Genomic DNA, 14,747 nt, shown 5'->3' with positions numbered 1-14,747 from the left:
AGAAAGAGGTTTATTGGACTTACAGTTTTATGTGTCTGGGAAGGCCTCACAATCATGGCAGAAGGTGAAAGGCATGTCTCACATGGCGGCAGACAAGAGAAGAGAGCTTGTGGAGGGAAACTCCCCTTTTAAAAACCATCAGATCTCATGAGACTTATGCACTATCACAAGAATAGCATGGGAAAGACTGCCCCCATGATTCAATCATCTCCTATTGGGTCTCTCCCACAGCATGTGGGAATTATGGGAGCTACAAGATGAGATATGGGTGAGGACACAGAGCCAAACCATATCACCATATATAGGGTTTCCCTCCATATATACATGGATTGTTCATTAATTATTGTTCTGTAAGAGTTTTAAAGACATTATTGACATATTTGATATATTCTTTTTATAATTTGAAAGGGAAAATTATTTTTAAAAACTAATAACAATTGATGAATGAACTGAGCTAAGTATGTCAAAAAGGAGCTGAAATAAGGAGTAGCAAGATATATAGACAAGTCTCCTTTCTTTTTTTTTTTTTTTTTTTGAGACAGAGTCTTGCTCTGTCACCCAGGCTGGCATGCAGTGGAGTGATCTCGGCTCACTGCAACCTCCACCTCCTGGGTTCAACCAATTCTCCTGCCTCAGCCTCCCGAGTAACTGGGATTACAGGCACCTACCACCATGCTTAGCTAACTTTTGTAATATTAGTGGAGATGGGCTTTAGCAATGTTGGCCAGGCTGGTATTGAACTCTTGACCTCAGGTGATCCGCCCACCTTGGCTTCCCAAAGTGTTGGGATTACAGGTGTGAGCCACTGCGTCCGGCCAATTCTCCTTTCTTTGGGAAATCACCCTTCTACCCCCAGCTCCAGGGGTTGGCCCTGCTTGCTAGATCTAAGTTGGTCAGCAGAATTCCATTTGTCCCAATGGAATTTTGACTGAGAGTGAGGGAGAGTAATCCAGGCCTATCCCTATCAGGTTTCATAACATAGAGAAAAAGTTGGACCTATGACATTAATTTTTCATTAGGCACAAATGTATTCCCTTTACTTGCTCACACTTAGATGTTCTCATTTTAGGATATTTTAAAAGCACAAGCACTTAATTGAAGTTAACACTAAAAGTCATACTTTGAGAGAAATAGAGAGCTATAGTTCATGGAGAAATGGCATTATTCTGAAAAAAGCATGCACAAATGGAGTGAGTAAGAGGACGAGTGGGGTGGCTCACGCCTGTAATCCCAGCCCGTTGGGAGGCTGAGGTGGGTGGATTCCTTGAGCCCAGGAGTTTGAGACCTCCCTGGGCAACATGGTGAAACCCCGTCTCTACTAAAAATACAAAAAGTAGCGAGGTATGGTGACATGTGTCTGTAGTGCCAGCTACTGGGGAAGCTGAGATGGGAGGATTGCTTGAGCCCAGGAGGTCAAGGCTGCAGTGAACCGAGGTTGCACCACTCCACTCCAACCTGTGCAATAGAGTGAGATCCTGTCTCAAAACAGAACAAAACAAACCACCCACCCTGCAAAAAAAAAAAAAAAAGAAAAAAATGCAGTGAGTCAGAGCTGTGCTCTGTGTGCTCTGGAGGTGCCTTGGGCCTGTGATTTGGCTGACAATGTGGTAGTATGCAGACCGCACAGGGTCATTACTCCCACCTGGGACAAATCTATCACACAACATCAAGTATACAGTTGTATCTACCTTCATAGAATCAAATTCAAGTAAAAGATGATCAGTTCCATTTAGATAAACTAGATAAAGGGCCTGTGGTTTAGGACTAAAAGGGAAAAATTTGTGGAATTCTCTATATTCCTCTAGGAAGATTCCATGACTCTTCCGATTCTAACTAGGGTTGGCATTGCTGTTCCTAATTTATTACCACCCCCAAAGAAATACAGCTGGTAGAATCTACTGAATAATATTGATGCTAAAAGCTTGGGAAAGTAGGAGATACAATGAGTTCTGGCTTCATCAAATCAAAAGTGAACTATTCTAGCATGCCTCATAGGGAAAGCCCAGTTTTGCAGTTACAATGCTATTTTCAATCTTTGATTCTTTCCTGATTCTAGGAACCCAAGTCTGTCCCCTTTCAGTTTTAAAAACAAAAAAGTCAAAATACGTCAGTGCTGACCAAATATAGACCTTGGTTTGTCTTTGTTACTATTTAGAGAAAAGTATGGCAGAAACTTCTTCAAACGTAGGATTATTAAAAAAAAAACAAAAAACCACTGGGTTTTAATTGTGAAGACCCCATTGGAATTTCAGAAACATTCAACTGCATATGGTGAACTTGCACTCTGATTTAACTTTGCTTTGAAGTATGGAGTAAAATCAATAAATACAGGGCTGTACTCTATTATTTTACAAATAAAGAAATAGAAGACTCAGAATCATGAGCTTGCAGTGGTTTGGGAAGGCTGGCAGTACATTTCCCTTCACTCTACACATAAAAGGTTTTCCATGCTATCTCATGGACTAGTGATACTCCTAAGAATAACAATAGAGGTAATAGATTAGTCAAAGATTGACATTTGTCTCAGGTATTTCCTAATTATATCTAGGAATTGTGTTTCATTATTTTGATAATTTTAAATTACTTTTGAATGGAAAATAATATGTATTTACTGACTTTATAAAAACTCACAATGTAGAGACAATACTATATTGCTTATTCTTATGCCATTTTCCTAGAGGTGACATAATGTTCATGCAAAGTAAAATGAGAGTTGTGGAAGCAAAGGCCCTCATACTTGTCTGCTGATGCTCACCAACTGAAGTTAAAAGAATTTTGACTACTCTTTCCTTTGTGCCTTTACCAGCCTCTATGCTGACGTCTGTTGAGTCACCACAAAGCTCGTCACTGCATTTATTTATTTATTCATCTGATTTCCTGTTCCCAGCTATTAGCACAATGTAATATGATGGTTGTTCATAGTATTTGTGTTGAGTGAACAGATAAATCAAGAAGGGGATGGAGGGATGGATGAAATGATGCAGCACAGGGATTTTTAGGGCAGTGGGGCTCTTCTGAATGATACTGTAATGGTGGATATGTGATATTATACATTTGTCCAAAGCCATAGAATGTCGAGCACAGAGTGAACCTTAATGTAAACTATAGTCTTTAGTTAATAATATTGCATCCATATTGGTTCGTTTACTGTAACAAATGTGCCACACTAATACAAGGTGTAAAAAATAGGGGGAAACTGTGTGGAGAAGGGGGGAGAAAGGAGGGCATGTAGGAATTTTCTGTAATTTTGGATCAATTTTTCTATAAACCTAGAACAGCTCTAAAAAACATAAAGTCTATTAAGTTAACGACAACAAAAGATAACTCAAGATAACTTAGATGAGATGGTCTTAGAATGTGCGTATTGCAAGCAACAGAAAACCAGATTTAACTAGTGTAGGTGAAAAGGTAAATGTGTTGGTTTGTTTACTGAAGCCATGAGAAAGCATCAAGGAGAGCTAGAACTGGGGACTTTGATGCTCTTCTTCATCTTCATGACACTCTAGATTGACTTTCTTCATAATGCTCAACCACAGCGTCCAGCCACGCCCAGGCTCACAACCTCCCAGCCCTGCTTTAGTAGGAAAATAGCTCTATCTGACTTAGTTCTTACTGAGAAACTCCCAGAGGATGCTGGTCAGCCTCGCCTAACCTAATCACTTATGGGAGAGGAGAGACTGGCTCCAACTGGAATACAGCTGTTTATAAGGCTGGAAATGAGTAGGCATGTCAGGAGCCTATTGTGGTTATCCTGGCAAGAGAAGATGGTGCTCAGACTAGGGAGGTAGAGGCAGAGACAGAGAAGTGGTCAGGTTCTGGATATATTCTGAAGATAGGGCTCTCAGGACTTATGGAGATGTTGGCTAAAAGGTGTGAGGAAAAGGAATGAGCAATGACTTCAAAGTTTTTATCCTGAACAACTCCTAAAAAATTGGACTGTCTATAACTGAGCAGAGGAATATTAGGCAGGGTAAGCTGGAAAATATCAGGAGCTTCATTCCGCATATATTATGGTGTACTAGCCATCCAACTGTGGATGTCAAGTAAACAGTTGGATATATATGAATCTTTTCCTCCAGGTATCTACCTGACATATTGCTTATTGACTGTAATTGTTTATTGCCTAGAATGCAAGCTCCGTGGGATCAGGAACTTTGTCTGTTTTGTTTACTATGTCCCCAATATCTGGAAGAATGCCTGGTGCATAGTAGATGCCCAATTAAACTTACTGAAAAGGTAAATGAAGGAATGAATGACAGAGTTAAATGCTCAGTACAACAAAATAGGTTGGTTGAGAATAGAGGTAGGAAGTACCTGTTTGATAGTAAACTGCTTTCCAGGATATTACTAAGGAGAGGTTTGCAACAGGCATTATGTAACAAACATTTTCTATGGAAAACTATGTAAAAATGAGGAGACACTTGCAAGGTTTCTGTAAACTTTTATTTTATACTTATGGGCCACTGCCAACTCAGGGCCTTGGCTTCTGGCTCATTTCTACAAAGTTACTTGTTGAAAAGATGTAGTAAAGGTAGAAATTGGAAATATTCCTACTAGTAAACCACAGTTACTTACCAGTCCATAAATAAAATGCACATTGAAGCCTTCAGAAATCTATGACTTTCTGAATTTATAAAATGCATTTTTTTCATATGAAAGAAACAAAGCATCTTGAAAAAAAGACAATTGTCTAAACAAAATGGTGTGAACCTATGGCTTATATTATAGGCATATATCACTGCATATGATGTGCCAGTGGAATAATAGATTTGACTGCTAACACACAAAAGGGCAGTACTTCTTAGCCTTGCAATTCAAGCAACTGGAACCTGATGTTATTTTACCTGTCCTAAAATATGGCCCAACAAATTATCTTACCTAATTTATTATCAGCAATCTGTCTGGTGAAGTCTGAAAGAAACATCAGACAACCTGGCAATTTCATCACCACATTGAATTGAGGATAAGAACAATATAATACTTCAAAGTGTAATGACTTTTGCTCCAGCACAGGAAACAATACGACCCCAAATACTGCTTTATCAAACCAACCAACCAAACAAAACCCTATATTGCTAGTCCACAGCTCATCTGCTTTCACGCTGCCTCTTATATCCCATTTGTAATGGTAACATGATTACAAGATTTATGAATGCAGAAGGTTACAGGTTAAAATGGACTGAGGCAGGTTGTCATGATGAACAATCACCTAGATTTTACTCAGACTATGCACTTTGGCACAACTGCGGGGCACAATTATTAGATTAGATTAAATCCATACATACCATCACACACATGCATATATCACACACACAAATACATTCCACAGAGAGAGTCTAGAAAAATGGGCTAAAAGAAATTTACAATTGTTTATATATATACACACACACTAGTAAAAGATTTTCTGCTGTACTCACAGTCTGTAAACATCTGGGAAAATGCCCAGCAAAAGTCACTGTGGGCCCTTTGAAATGGTGACAATGTGGGAGGGAGATGTTGGGGTGGGGAGTTAGGTTCATACTGAAAACCCCAAGAAGTGAAGAATCATAAGTTCTGGTGGCATTTGTGGGTAATTATTTTTCACTGACATGATAAACTCATCTGGCCACTTCAAAATTATGTTTCCTATATGGAAAAGGGAATGATCAAAAAAGACTTACTGCCAGTTAACATTTTAAGAAAAATTAAGAGAATAGGAGGTGATATGTATATACATATATATGTCACTATTACAAATACCTGAATGAAAATTTCCAAATCATCTGAAAAATTCGATCTTTTTCTCTTAGGTGTGCTTTAGACTTCTATATACAGTGCACTGAAAGTCTCAGGCAGAGTTAAATGACACATACATTAACATTTTGGTACTTGACATTGATTTTTCATACAAAATTTACATGAAAAACAGATTGAACTTGTGAAAAAGAACTATCTGATTGAAGCATTACTTTTGAATTTAACATACAAAACATGTTCAAGGTCCCTTGTAATAAAACACCATTTAAAAAATAAAATACAGTTTTAAAAAAATTCTTTGAGTAACATCTATTAAACTGCCAAATGTGTCATCAGACTGTGCTTTAAGGGCCTGTAGTATTTGTTGTAGCTTTAGAATTTGTGTTTTAAAAAAATAAACAGTGACGTGGAAAATACTAATCTAATTGCTCACCTGAATACTATTTTTGTCTTTTTTTTTTTCAAACTATGTGTAAATAAGTTCAAATAATCATGTTAGGCTATTATGCAGTTAAAAAATACTGGCACCAAATGACATTTCAAATAAAAGTGACTTGAGCCCATATTGTGTTTGGCTGAAGGACAAAAAAATCACTTAAAAAAAGTAGAAAATCTTGTCATAATCTCTAAAGTTTCATGGTGACCAGTTCCCATTGAACATTCACCAGAACTGCCATAAAAGCTAGCCATGTACTTGAAAGCTCTATTTTCATGCAAAAGTAGTAAATATCCTTCTGGTTTCATTTAACAGTCTTCATTCTCCCCCAGCTCCCACCATTTTTTAGTGCTGAATACAACACACAGAATATGTAAATTAGATCAATTAAAGAAGTACGATTCGTAGATGTTGTGGGTGGATAAACCAGTCTACCCTTGCGGTTTTGGAAAGCATTTCTTCTTGGGTGTGGGAGTGAGTTAAGGAAGAAGGATCAGAGAAGAGATTCCCGGAGTCACAGTTGCCTTGTGATTTTTTCTCTGAGAGGATTATGGGAGTACCGAGGAGTGCTTCTAAGGGTGGTCAGTTCATGCTGTCCTTATGGCTGCTCCGGTCTGTGTTGTGGTTGTTTTGATCGTGGTTCTTCCACTGGATGCTTGTTCCGTTCATGGGGACCGAGGTCATCAGACTTTTGGACTGGTAACAGCAGCAGCAGAGGCATGACTGGGGGAAGGAACAGACTTGAAGTAAGGCGAGCCTACCAGCCCATTCCCGGCCAAACACAGCGGCCCTGGGCCATGCTAATGAGGGGCAAATGTCCATTCGCATTCGAGGGAAGTGAACCTTGACAGTAACCTAGAGTGGAGAGCCTGTTATCACCAGGCAGGAGTTACACCGTCCATTCCAGTGCAGAGAAATAGAACCCTTGTTTCTCTTTTTAATTTTATTACCAAGTGCAAGAGAAAGGGAAGGCACTATAGGTGAGAGGAAGGGCTCTCCACAGCTTGGGGCAGGCATGGGTAGGGCTGGGCTGGTGGGGGCGTCCTAGCATTTCTTCAGTGTGCACCACCTGTGTGGCTCTCCACACCAGGTACCTTATCAGATCCTCACAACAGCCTTGGATGTTCTCCCATTTTATGCTATTCCCCCATTTTATGAATGAAGACAGTGAGGTCCAGAGAGGATAATGAGAGTTAGAACTGGAATTAGAACCCAGGACTCTCTAGATTTGGACTCTTTCTCTTGGATATACTGCCTTTTTAGGAAGATTCATCAAAAAGTGAGGTTAATTTCTGATAATTTTTACCTTGATTTTCCCTCCCCCAATGAATATGTAAATTAATGAGTAAGTAATAATTAATTTCAGCTTATATAATGTACTAATTTTAACCTGCATGTTAGTCAATCCATTTTGGGCCGAGTGTTTTGTGACTGGCAAACATTTCCAAGAAGACCTCAGAAATACGGCCCCAAACTTCCATACCGAGTTTCATCTGTTTGTGTGATTCCTTGGTTAATATATGTCTGCCTCTGTTTAGACTGTAAGTTCCATGCAGGTCGTTACTGTGTTTTTCCTCTCTACTCTGTCCCTAATAGTAATCAACTCATATTGAGCACTTATTATTTCAAGCATTTTACATATATTACCCTCCTTATGAGAGAGATACTGTGATCATCCAATTTTATAGGTGAGGAAACTGAAAAAGCAAGAGAGGCATTAACCAGACCTGGGGTAGATAGTTAGCAAGCGCAGGGCTGTAATGTCCATCGAGGCTCTTTGCTTCCAGAGCCTGCATTCTTGACCTCTACCGCACTCTGCCTCATATGTACCATAAGCTAAAGTTAAACAGCCTGGTCCAAGATAACAAAATCCAGTGAGGATTAAGCCTATGCTAAAATGATTTCAGGAACCAGAAAATTACACATCAATAAGACAGGCTTAGAGCTTCTGAAGGACATGGGTGGCTGAGCTGGCTGGAGGTTTGAAAGCAGAAGGAAACTGATTTTGAATAAAATTATATTTGTTCAGATTCCCACAGCAATAAGCATTTACTTTCCTTGAAGATTCTATTACTAAGTACACAATTAAATAGCATTTAGTGAGACCTTTCTTTTTTTTTTTTTTTTTTTTTGAGACTGAGTCTGGCTCTGTCGCCCAGGCTGGAGTGCAGTGGCGCTATCTCGGCTCACTGCAAGCTCCACCTCTTGGGTTCATGCCATTCTCTGAGTAGCTGGGACTGCAGGTGCCCGCCACCATGCCCAGCTAATTTTTGTATTTTTAGTAGAGACAGGGTTTCACCACGTTGGCCAGGATGGTCTCGATCAGTGAGAGCTTTCTTAACAATAGAGCTTATATTTTGTCAAGACTTTGGTTCAAGTCTAAGACAACGTAAGGTATGAATAGGTCTTATGTACTCTCTGTGGCCTGGAGCATACATTGAAACATTTCTCTCTAAAGGAGGGTTCTAAACTGGCATGTGATTTAGTCCTTTTGATTTTAACCTCTTTGTATGTGGTTGTCTAAATAGGAACTGCTTTTCTGTTATGCCGACAATCTGACTCTCTTTCTGGGTAATAAAACATGATTTTCACTTCACTGCTAAAAAGTAGTATAGCTGATCAAAGTAATATTACAACTGGAATTGGCTGTGTCTGTTGACTGTTTAATATACTCATTTTGTTGTCTTTAAAAAATACTTGAAAAATCATCTTACCTGGAAACAATTTTTAAATTTCTTGCTCACAAAATACAGAGCTATGGGGTTTATACATGAATTCATGGTTGCCAAGTTAATACCGATGTAATCCATGAGCAGTAAGAAACTAGAGCAAAAGAAAATGGTGTAGAATAATTAGAATATATTGTTTTAAAATCTGCTCACTAGCATTTCTTCCTAGAATAAACATTTTTCTTGCCCAGAAGCCATTTCTTATGGGTGGCAGTTAGAATTTTGTAAAAAGTGCTTGTTTAAATGGCAGTTTCAGTTTTGCAGGACAGTTACAGATACATCACTAGTTGGTTAGCTCAAACCCTTATGCACAGCCTCAGGAGGGGAGGGGCAAGATAACAGATGTGGCTTGCACACATTTTGGGATCAGTTATAGGCTATGTCAGCTAAAGAAAAAAATCAACTTTGCAGTTTTAATTTTCAGGGCTAACGGGCATGTAGAGTAGCTGGTTTTGTAAAAGTATTATAAATATGAAAATCTGAGAAACTCCAATTTTCTAGCGAGTACACAGGATCATACCTAAGTAATTCACATCGGTTCTTGTCCATCTCATTATACACAGTTTTCTTCAATATACGGCTTAAATGAAGAGGGAACCAGCAAAGAGCAAAAATTACAACCAAGCAGAAAACTGTTTTTGCCACTTCTCGACGCTAAAGGAAAGTGAGAAAAAAATAGGACAACAAATTTAGTGTTTTTATACTAGATGCAAGAACTACAGTACCAAGAAGTAGCAGACACTAGAGAAAGAATAATTCAAAGAAGAGCCAGGAGAACAGCCTGGCTTACATTGCCTCTACCTCTTCAAGATTCTAAGGTCAGTGTTCTAACCAAGGAATTGCTAATGATGCTTCTGGGCAGCTTCCAGGAAGGATGGGGGCCTCAGGTTGGTTATTAGGGCCAGGACAGAGGTTATATGCCAGGAGAGAGGTGGAAACTGGCTGGAGGCGAGCCAGCTGAGTCTGCAGCTGTGTGTGTGTAGGTGGCTGAGTCTGCCTGTGTGTGTGTGTAGAGGGGTGGAGTGTGACTGCATGGGGGAAAGGGTTAGCTAATGACTCTTAGTAACAGGTAACTAATTAGCATTAATGATGGCATGGAAGGCAAGGAGACTGAACATCACATGATATTGCATGGACAAATCAACAAAGACCTGGAGAAAACAAAATAGGAGTGGGGAGTAGAAAAGGAAAAGTCATAGCACTATGTTTTTTCCTTTTCCTGATCTTGAACATAGCTATTATTGGGATTTTTTGCTCTTTAAATTCTTTTCTTAATGACATGTAGTTTCTTAATGACATATAAAAATATTATATGTTGTTTGCAAGCAGAAGGATGAGGGTAAAGGATTATCAGCAGTGATGACTAGAAAATCTGAAACATGCTGACCTTGGACGGACTTCATGGAAGGTTTGCATGCCTTTCAGTCTGCTCAGGATCAGAAAATCTATAAATTAGGAATTATCTGCAACCATTCATTGGTGTGCATTATTTGAGTATTATATTGCATGCATTTAGAAGCCTGACTAGGAACACAAAATGCAACTTGTCTGTAACTGGGATCAGTTAATGTCAAAATAAAACTGATTAAAAACAGGGTCTGGAAGGGTAATGCTGGCTCAACCTGAAACATATAACATTAAGTCTGGGAAGCCTACAATAAACTCACATGAATGGCTGAGCCATTCAAAATATTCTGGGGCAGTTTTCATAACTTGCTACTCTAGCTAAAGGAACTGGGAGTTCTTTAACCTCTCATAGTTATTGGGCTAGCTGGGATATGGCTTTGGAGTAATGACTGAGGGAAGAAATAAAATATTCAAATCTTCAGGAATGGGGGCTCTTTTTAAAAGGGTCATTTTGTGTGTCCAGAAAGACACTGTGCCCAGAAAAATAGAAAAGCAGTGTATTAGGGGAGAGGTTACCTTTCCTGAGTGCATACTCAAAGATGATAACGCTTTTAAAAGCAGTATTAGTACACTGCCATGATAGTCTGATATTTGCTTAACCAATATCCATTCTCCTGTCTTCCTTACCATCACTCTGGTCTTGATTTGTTAAGGCAGCTGGGGAACCTGGCCTAATTATCTACATGGCCACTTGGCAGGGTTTTGACCCGTTAGATGAAATAGAAACCATTGCATGGGTTTCCGGAAGAGCTACTGAGAAGTATAGGGACACTCCTTTGATGCACACCCATGATGGGTTGTTTTCTGTTCTTCCCCTCTTGCTGCTTGGAAATCAGATATAAAAGTAGAGCTGCTGCTACTGTCTTCTGAGACTGAAGCAAAGATCAGCAAAACAGTAGACACCTGGCCTCTAACTTGGCTTGACCACTAAATCTTGATGTCTGAACTTTTTGCTATGGGAGAAAGATAAACTCCTTCTTGGTCAACTAACAGTTATTTTGGGTTTTGTGTTCCCAGCATCCGAACACAACCCCTACTTGATAAAACTGTCATCATTATGATGAGGAGAAATTAGAGACAACCAAGCAAGAAGCAAAACTATGAGCCCCACAGAGTATTAGTCAAGATGGCAAGGTTTTGTGCTCTATGCTGTTTCTCCCGCAGTCCCATCTGCAGGACTTTCAGCCACACTTGCTCTTCTGTACTTAGGATTTGATACAGATTTGAGTGGCACCAAAAGGAACGTTAACTGCATGAGGACAAAATCTTGGGTTCTAATCTCCATTTGGTTGAGCAAACCTCTAAATCACCTGTATAATAAAGAATATATAGCCTACTGATCTCAGAGGGTGCTTGGAGGAATCAAATAAGAAAAAGACATGGAAATGGAAATGCACTTTAAAAACTTAAAAAATGCTGTGTAAACATGAAGCAGCATATGACAATTATTTGTTTCCACAATTAAATAATTAATATTATTCCAAAATTAAATAATTAACTATTTAATTATTTCCACAGCAAATACCACTCATAGCTTAAACAGGCTCAATCATGGTGCGAATGCAAAAATCCATATTTTAAAACACTGTTTTTCACAAACCCATACTAACTACCTCCATTCCAAGAATGAGAGGAAATAATTGTAAACATATTAAGCAATTGGAGTATTAGAAACTTTCATGCCTGAACAAAGTCATACTAAGATTTCTCAATGTAATCTTCTTGCTAAATGTCAATGAAAGATAATAGCTACCATTTGTATGGCATGTTAGATTTTATAAAGTACATGCATACACATTCATCCTTTTGATCCTCATAATACTATTGATTCATATATTATGCCCAATTTACAGATGAAAAGCTGAAGCTCAGAAAAATCAGTATAGTAGCTGAAGAGTTGCTGATGAGGAATTATGCTTGCACATGGTAATTATATAGAACAGATTTACAGACTCCATCAACAACTCACATTAACTTTTGGTGTAGTTGGCCACCATTATATACTTTTCTGTTGCAACAGGGAACTTACCTGAAGTCCTAGGTTTCCTCTTAGAATTAATGTAAATTAACATTTGCTTAATACCTACTAGGAGCTGGGTACTATTAGGCACCTTACATGTCTCAGGTAATCCCCATGATATATTATTACATACATATTATGAGAAACTAGAAGTTCAGAGAGATTAAGCAATTTGCCCAAGGTCAGAGAGCCAAGTATGAGTCTAGTTTTGCCCTTGAAAGCCCACAGCTTTATCTGTTCTAATTTCACCCAGGAGGGACCAACATTAGCCTCCTATTGACATGTTCAAATTCCTTCTAGAACTTTGGGTCCTCCAACACTTTACCTCTTCTAATGTACATGATCCCATTTCCTAGCATAAGTCTCACATTAGACATTGCTCTAGAGAGGTTCATCTCCTTTTTCCCATTCCCCAAATGCGTGGTTCCTATTCCACGTTCTAACTAGACTCCTGTTCTTCCACCTGAAATGCTCTCTGTCAACTTCTTCCCCATCAAATCCCACTTATCCTCCAAGGTCTGGTTCAATCCCCCTCATCCATGAACAGCTTCCCCATGACTCTATCTCATACCCTTCCTGGCTTTCCATAGCACAGGCTACTTTTACCACACCTGTGGTTCTATATTCCAGTTGTTTTGCATGCGTATTTTATTTCTACAACAAGACTGTAAATCTGCATGGGGAGAAAGTCACATGCTTCTTTGTGTCCTGGTACAGTTTCAAGCCCAACTGAATGCACGAACTCACATACACACATGCTCAGTACACTCTTGGCAAAATAGAGGGATAGTTCTTCTCTATTTGGGCCCAGCCTTCAGGACCACTTGTTTTACAAGCAGGTTTCCCATTTTTACAAAAGAAATTTCTAACACTATTACTATAAAGAAAACAGTTACAGGATAGTATTTTTATTTTAGGAAATCAGGCTAATTCTACTAAAGATGGTATTTGCAGGCCTGCTGCTGTCAAGGACTAACCAGTCCTGGCCAGATTTTGATGATGTCATGGGATTTACCTGCTTAAGATGTTCACTGAGGGCAATTCTCAAGCTGCCATTCCTTCTGTTCAACATCTCACAAGTCATGAGGGTGTAGAAGATCGCAGTGCACACCAAGGGCATACAGAAATAGAACCCGAAGAGCCACCAGTCCTTTACATCTTGGTAGAACTTCAAAGTGAAAAAAAAAAAAAAAGAGAAAAGGAGGAGCAGAGTCATGTCAATTAACCATGCTGTGCCTCTGGTAGCTTTAAGGTCTTTAAACTTGCAGATACATCTGTAAAATCATGCTCTCTGGTTGCAGTGATGGGTTTGGAAGTGGTCCTCAAAACTCAATTCAGTTGGAAGCTTCAGAAATTATCCTGGCTTTAAACAGCACATAAAGAAACTGCACTTACAAAAATTATCTTGACAAGGATACTTGATACTTTTCATAGATTGAAGGTTTCAACTACACAATGGAAGAGCCCTAATCAATAAAAATAATGTCCTTCTAAAGCTCATAAAACATGATTTTGAGACAAAAGAATATACATGTTTATCTTTATTTCTTGATGAACCTCAAAATTTTGTTAGCGCCTGCTTTACTTTTGACTATTGTGGTGAAAGTGTATTTAACCTGAAACAGTGAAGGTTATGAATGGCTTATCTGTGTAGCTTTGGTTAATAGGGGTTAACCCTCTGCCTGGTATGCCTGCTATGTGACCTTAAAGCCAGCCGCTTTGAACTTCAATAGCTATACTCTTCTCTCTCCTTTAATACTTACCACCTGGAAACTATTGAGGCAGCATATCTCAACTGAAGGCATATCTGGTATTATCTAACTGGGCAGGATTTATAAATACCAAGATTATTCGGTTTTACTTCTGCTTAAAGAGGAAAACTTAATACCCTATAAAAATGGAAAATGAAAAATGATATCTAAATTCTTCTTCCCACAAAATTAATCACCAACTTGGGACGAAATGCTTTTTCTTTCCTTATAGTGCTTCTTCAGATTGTTAATTTACTAAGGACAATGCAGTTCCCACAGTAAAAAAATAATCATGTTGCTCTGTAAAAAATGGGACAGTTTCTGAATATAGAAAGAGGCTAAGAGGGCTGCATTTATAACATGTCTATTAAAATAATCTAAAAATGGTTCCTAAAGACAAAAAATTTGGGGCAGGAGTTCTTGACTATTTTTATGCCGCAGACCCTTTTGGAAGTCTGGTAAAGACTATAATCCCTTCTGAGAATAATACTTTTACATGCATAAAATAAAATACATAAGATTGCAATGGAAACCAATTACATTGAAGCACAGCTATCAAAATATTAGAAATTAAATTTAGATATAGTAATATTGTGTTTATTCACAAATAACAAACCTAATGATGGTTCTAATAACTACCGAACTGTTGAAGTGTTGAAGTTCTGAAG

General features: G+C 38.6%; 1 protein-coding gene and 1 long non-coding RNA gene across 4 annotated transcripts in view; one reads left to right on the top strand and one right to left on the bottom strand.

The window, feature by feature from the left end:
* Positions 1-4,425: 4,425 nt before the first annotated feature.
* Positions 4,426-14,747, bottom strand: part of EDNRA (endothelin receptor type A) — a 65,019-nt gene continuing 54,697 nt past the window's right edge. Inside the window, exons 5-8 of one of the 3 annotated variants that reach the window (XR_010156349.1) lie at positions 13,344-13,691; positions 9,422-9,555; positions 8,887-8,995; positions 4,426-6,895 (exon numbers count right to left, since the gene is read on the bottom strand). Coding sequence is in view for 1 of the 3 variants with exons in the window: in XM_001149597.7 (XP_001149597.1) it covers positions 6,755-6,895; positions 8,887-8,995; positions 9,422-9,555; positions 13,344-13,496 (537 nt within the window). In the remaining 2 variants the exon portion in view is untranslated. The remainder of the gene's footprint in view (positions 6,896-8,886; positions 8,996-9,421; positions 9,556-13,343; positions 13,692-14,747) is intronic. The other 2 variants (XM_001149597.7, XR_002943640.3) reach the window with 2 other exon arrangements.
* LOC107974436 (uncharacterized) overlaps positions 9,551-14,747 on the top strand; it is a 47,482-nt gene continuing 42,285 nt past the window's right edge. Inside the window, exons 1-2 of the long non-coding RNA XR_002943641.3 lie at positions 9,551-9,719; positions 12,162-12,234. This is a non-coding gene — a long non-coding RNA (uncharacterized LOC107974436). The remainder of the gene's footprint in view (positions 9,720-12,161; positions 12,235-14,747) is intronic.

The sequence above is a fragment of the Pan troglodytes genome, chromosome 3 (genome assembly GCF_028858775.2).
Source record: "Pan troglodytes isolate AG18354 chromosome 3, NHGRI_mPanTro3-v2.0_pri, whole genome shotgun sequence".
In the NCBI taxonomy this organism is placed as follows: Eukaryota; Metazoa; Chordata; class Mammalia; order Primates; family Hominidae; genus Pan; species Pan troglodytes.
The sequence above is the reverse complement of the archived record's forward strand: the minus strand, read 5'-3'. Positions and strand labels throughout refer to the sequence as shown.